Source organism: Etheostoma spectabile, chromosome 23 (genome assembly GCF_008692095.1).
Source record: "Etheostoma spectabile isolate EspeVRDwgs_2016 chromosome 23, UIUC_Espe_1.0, whole genome shotgun sequence".
NCBI classification, from domain to species: Eukaryota; Metazoa; Chordata; class Actinopteri; order Perciformes; family Percidae; genus Etheostoma; species Etheostoma spectabile.
This window is the reverse complement of record NC_045755.1, coordinates 20,479,049-20,485,048: the sequence shown is the minus strand read 5'-3', so window position 1 is coordinate 20,485,048 and position 6,000 is coordinate 20,479,049. Positions and strand designations below refer to the sequence as shown.

At 50.2% G+C, this 6,000-nt stretch overlaps 1 protein-coding gene across 3 annotated transcripts in view; it reads left to right on the top strand.

Moving 5' to 3' along the window:
- The first annotated feature begins 257 nt into the window (after positions 1-257).
- The window catches only part of lmo3 (LIM domain only 3), a 44,047-nt gene continuing 38,304 nt past the window's right edge, over positions 258-6,000 (top strand). The window contains exons 1-3 of one of the 3 annotated variants that reach the window (XM_032505392.1): positions 2,199-2,513; positions 2,628-3,040; positions 5,497-5,710. In XM_032505392.1, the coding sequence (XP_032361283.1) occupies positions 3,016-3,040; positions 5,497-5,710 (239 nt within the window). In that variant the 5' untranslated portion in view covers positions 2,199-2,513; positions 2,628-3,015. Of the gene's footprint in view, positions 833-2,198; positions 2,514-2,627; positions 3,041-5,496; positions 5,711-6,000 lie in introns of those variants that run through there. The other 2 variants (XM_032505394.1, XM_032505393.1) reach the window with 2 other exon arrangements.

Genomic DNA, 6,000 nt, shown 5'->3' with positions numbered 1-6,000 from the left:
GTCTTCCAACGGGTAAAAAAAGGGAAGGAGAGGGGAAGGAGGAATAGAAGAGTGAGTGAGCTCTGTCAATTGGAGTGAGTGCACTGCTAAGTCTGGCTCCACTACAAAGGTTAGCAGATCTGACTGTCAATAGTGTCTTGTGGGTGGGAGGGGGAGGAGACATGGGGGTAAGGTGGTGGGGGGCGGTCGCTTTGAGAGAAAGAGATACTTTGATATTTCGGAATGTTAGAAGGGTGAATGTGGAGAACTGGAGGTTGGGGATCTAATTACCGGGCCATAATTGGGGGCTGGGGAATAGGTTGCCGTCCTCTCAACTCGCTGCAGATCAATTATGTTAAGAGAACATCTGTAAGTAGAGCTTAATGAGGTCCATTAGAGCAACATGCGCTGCCTTCCCTAACGGTGCTTGTCAGCTTCTTGGATGAGCTGGAGTGTGCTGCTGACTGGGGACCTGGTGGAGGGGCTTAAATAGAGAGGAGGCTCCACTCTGCGCCGCTTTTTCCTGCCAGAGAACCAGAGAGACACACAGACAGACAGACAGATAGACAGACACACAGACTGATAAACAGACAGACAGACAGACGGACTGACAAACTGACAGGGAGCCGGGACGCGCAAAGCCGTGGGGGGAAGCAGAGTTTTAGGTTCAGTGTGATTTGACATCCCAGCAACCTGGGCAGAGAACCAACTCCTGTCACCAAGTTTTCTTTTACACAATCTGGAGTTGCTGTGAGAAAGTTGCCTTGTGCCTTCAGTCAAGAACGCAGGGAAGATAGACGGCGCTGCAGCGACCCTGAGGAGAGGTTCTGGGCACCCCCGGCTGTACTTTAAGGTAGGCTGTGTTCAGTCCTCTGTGTGTTTCTGGCTTTCCGCGAAGCAAACCTGCGCGTGAAGAGTGTGCGAGCTCCGCAACAACAAGACTTAGACACAAGCAGCATGCAGCACCCATCCCCTCCACTCATCAGAGCGGCTGCTGCTGTAACGGAGCAGCCACCGGTGCTGAGGATGGGCTGTCGGGGTTTGGTGCTCTCATTTGATTTGTTGTTGGGGAGGGGTGGGATGGGGGGGGGGATGGGGTCAGGCACCGACAGAACAAGCGTCTCCTCTGTCCGTGTGCGCACATGTGATGGGTAGCTATATAAAATAATGGGGGTGCGTGTTTCCATTGGCATGTCCTCCATCCTTCACCGCTGCCTTCTGTCTCCATCTCCCATTCATACGGAGGATGAAGAACAGAAGGGCACCGGGAGAGAGGTGGCAGCCTTACACACTCTACACACACTCTACACACACACACACACACACTCTGCAGAAAATTGCATGATTACCAAGATAGGCCGCCTTGAAATAATTCAATCCATGACAAAAGCTAATTACTGGCAGGTAATACGCTGTCAGCTTTAATGCTTCTCATCACTCATAATGGCGCAGAGAGCATTTTATGACCCATCTCATTATCGCTGCATTTTAGGCTGGAGCCGCATGCCAACTATTGACTCGCGTCTCCTCAACCCACACCCCCCCCCCAGCAGAATATTTAAGGGAATCACGTAAAGCTGTCAGGCTGTGTGTTGGAGCCCCGTGTGGAGGCGTGAGGTGCCCTAACTGATGCTGATGCTATAACATGGCCAAAGGAAGGGTTGGACAGAAGAGTGTGGAGAGGCTGCCACAAATGACGCCTGCGTGTGCGAACGCACATGGAGAATGAATGCCAGAGAGAGGAATCAGGATTGATTTCATTGTCCATGTTAGCTGTGCTTCCTCTTTATTTACTTTTCTCAGACTAGTCTGTCACTGAGCCCAATGAAAACACACCACATGACCACCACCACGGTGAATGTTGATGCCAGTCTTTGTCCTCTTCTGGCCACAGAGAATCCTTTAGAGGGGCATTCAGCCCAGAGTAGCCTGGTTTAATCCAACACATAACTACATGTTGAACTCTCTTTGGACCTTTGGTAAATGAGTCTGGTTGGTGAAGGACATGTCAGTCAGGTGTCAGAAGAAGCCGCTGTTTTCCCGCCCAATAATGTGTCCCTGAAGACACAACGTGTCCTGTGGACAGACCTAGGGCTACCTGTGGTTCTGGCTCCAGAATGGAATGAGCGCCGCGCGTCTGCGCGCACCCCGGCTCCAGAATTGAAGTACGTTGGGAAGAAATGGGCGTTCCGGGGGCGCGCACGCGATGCTTGCTCCGTCATATAATGGAGCGGCTGGTAGCTAATAAGTGAATGACCTTATCGTGGCGGTGTAATGTTTCAGCGGTGAGTGACTGGCTGTGACTTCTCCCGCTGCTGCACCGGCTCCGCACGCTTTCCGCACGCTCTACGCGTGCTCTCCGCGCGCTCCAAAGGCTGCACGGCGGGCGCCCCAACACCTGTAGCTGGGTCGGATCCACGTGGAGCTCGTTCGGTCCACCCTGAAGATCAGCGCAATGCCAGTTTGGTGAACTTTTAGTGGCCAGAGGGACACAGACTTAGCACTTCATACTTCTGCTTCACTTGTTGAGAAAGGTGAGAGAGCTGAGACAAGACATTTATTTAGCCTACATGTTCCAACAATATTCATAAATGTTCTTCTTCATCATTCCATCCAAGCTGAAATGAATGTCAATGTGCTGGGTGCAGGCCCGCCTGTGAGGTGTGAGATGTGAATCCAGCTGTGTGAGTGTGTACCGTTGGCCGGTGGTGCCCGCTGCTTGCTACGTCAAAGCGCTGATTAGGAAGCAGCGTGCAGTGAGCGCGAGCCGTGGCCAGGCGGATCAGACGGGCTGTGTGCGGCGGAGGAGAAGCATCTCTTTGTCGTCCTGACTATAGTAACCGAGCTCTGGCCGACGGCAGGAACAGAGCCGCTCCGCAGCGTCCCCCTGCCTCTCCTTCCTACCCGGGCTCCGTGTCGGATATCCCCGCTGTAGGCTAACAAAGCCCGCTGCCTGCCTCCCGCAGACGGCGGCTCTCCGGACCAGGCGGCTCCGGGTTGCATGGTGGTGCTTCGGCTGCTTCAGCGCTTCAACAAATGCAGAAAAGGGAGAAAAGTTTCGGTAAGAGCTGACTTTATGAACGGCCCGTTTCATGTGTGCTTAGTGTTAGCGTGGCTCCGAGCTGCTTTAGCCCCGTTGTACAGAAAGCTGTTGCCCGCTGCTATGGTGTGCGCGGAGCTGCATGACAGATTGGGTCTGTGTGTTAAATCCGTTATTGGCCTTTAGCAGCACTCCGCTGCCATGGCAACAGTAATTAAAGTGATAGGGTGAAATGTCAACGTGTGTAATAGCAGGCTGTTGTTCGTCCGCCTCGAGCCGCGGCGGCTTACGGGGACGTGCGGCCGAGGACGCGCAGCTGGCGGCCGCAGCGCAAGCTCCACAGTGACAGGGTACACACACACACACTCACACACACACACACACACACACACACACACACACACACACACACACACACACACACACAACGTACTCCGGGCAGCTGGCTCTCTTTCCCTTTATAGAGCATGGAGCTTTTGTTGTGCACTTCCCCTCGGAGCGCTCACATTCCTGCCATGCTTCTCCCTTCTCTAGGGTTGATTGCATAGTAAAACCTCTTCCTTCTTTTGGTTTGCTAATGAGTCGCGGGGACTTTGTAGTGTTAACGAGGCTGTACAGGCACAGCGCGCGCCTCGCCGGTGGCCAAGCCGAGAGCCTCACACCGCAACCTGTTTCTCACTGTCTTTGCACATGATTTACAGTCAAATGGATACTGGTTTGTAGGCGGGCTATAGGATGTGAGAGGCGAGAATTTAAAATGCTATAATTCCGTGTAATGCAGCTCTGACTGTTTTCTCTCATTCCTAGTTAGACAAAAGGGCTTCTTCTGCTTAACTTCCAAAGGTAGCCACTAGTTAACAACATGAGACCACAACACAGAGCACAACTTGCAAACGTGAGACTTGATCGTCCATCATCACATCAGGTTGGACAAGTTGTGTGTGTCCGTGTGTGTGCGCGCATACACATACTGTTTACATCAGTGTGCTCTGACACACAGTGACTGCAGATGGCTGGATCTGCATCAGGATGGCTCAACCTTTTGACTTTTGTGTACAAAGCTTGGCTGTATCCTAGTGAAGTTGATAGTAGTAACCACTGGCTGGCTTCCAGCAAGGGAGAGACTCCAGCCTGCAGCGTCCCTCAGTGCTCAGACAATGCTTCCATCATCCTGAAATGTTTCAGACTGAGATCTACAGCGACATGTGTTCACTAACGTGGAGAAGAGGAAGTGTACAGCAGTTTTTAAAACAACTAAAGCAGAAACTAAGAATTAGTGTGTGTGTGTGTGTGTGTGTGTGTGTGTGTGTGTGTGTGTGTGTGTGTGGTGTGTGTGGGGAATGGGGACAAAGGGGAGTGGGGGTGTGCCTCTCTTTAGGAATGGAAGGAGAATACTAATTCCAGCCCAGTGTGAAGCCCCCACCCCCTCTGCCCCCCAATGGGCCAACAAAGGCTCTCCCCAGTCAGCTCAGGCCAAACAATGCAGGCCACTGCCTGTAGCCACGCCCCTTCACACACAGAGGAGGTCACTGTGAAAAAGTGTCTTGAAGAAACGTGAAACTGTGGCTTTGTGTGTGTGTGTGTGTGTGTGTGTGTGTGTGTGTGTGCGGGCTGCATCTTCAACTGTTATTTTACAGTACTGGCACTACAACAGCCTCTTCGTCTCTGCTGCTACATCAGCTTTTTGTTACGTCTTGTTTAAATAATCAAATTAATTTAAAGCAGTGTTACATAACACAACACCACATGTCTGTTTCCTGGGAGGAACACTGAAATCCATGGGGCTCCTCAATCTAGTTTCCAATAAAAGTGGTGTGTGTTGTGTGTGTGTGTGTGTGTGTGTGTGTGTCCAATCCATACTACCAACTCCTTTTCCTTTGTGCATTGCATTGTGGGACAATACTTCAACAGTACACCAATGTTTTTTTACTACACGTCATTTTTAAATAAGTGTGCACTTAATGTTAAGTACCCTTCAGTATGCTGGACTTCATTTTAAGTACACTTAGTGTAGTTTTTTTTCTGCCATTTAAAGCTGAAAAAGGTGATTCTTTAAAACTTGTTTTCTAAGGTCTCCCCTTAGAACCTCACAGTTACAGAGTCTAATCAGTGTTTTATACACACAAAAAGACATGTTGAAATTGCCTCCAGTATATGATACCTTATTAATTTGCTGTATAGTAGTGCAGGTTAAAAAATGAATGACATGAATGAAATAATTCCGAATGTTTTTTTTTTCACGTGTCTTATTTCATTTTAGTGCTAAAAGACACGTGTGTTAAATACCTGAATATTGTACTTTTACCATCGCTGCTGCTCAGAAATCGAGGAGCACAATGAAGACAAGTGACAACCCCTTATCTTTCATCATTTCACATTTTACATAACAAACACATGTTGTTGTTATTTGTTTCTTTGGTTGTCCTCTTCTGTCAGTGTGTCTGAAGCCTCTCTCTGTCTCTCTCTGTCTCCTTCAGGTATACAAATGCTCTCCGTCCAGCCGGACACCAAGCCAAAAGGCTGTGCCGGCTGCAACCGGAAGATCAAGGACCGCTACCTGCTGAAGGCCCTGGATAAGTACTGGCACGAGGACTGCCTCAAGTGTGCCTGCTGTGACTGCCGGCTGGGCGAGGTTGGCTCCACGCTCTACACAAAAGCCAACCTCATCCTGTGCCGGAGAGACTACCTACGGTAAGAGAGACAGTGTGTTCATCGCGGTCAGATATGACTCAGTGTGCCAGTGTGTACAGGGCAGCACAGAGCATCGGTATTCACAGGAAGGCGTTTGCTTTTGGCCAGGGACCTCGTTTTAAGGCCACACAATTTGGCACAACCCAGCTATTAGAAAAGTGGCATATTTGACCAGTAAATTATGGTATGGCACTCAAGCCTTTAATTATTTGCCAGTGTGGCCTAGTGGTTAAAGAAGCCAGCTTATGACCGGGAGGTCCCCAGACCGACAGGACAAAATCTGGGTGGGG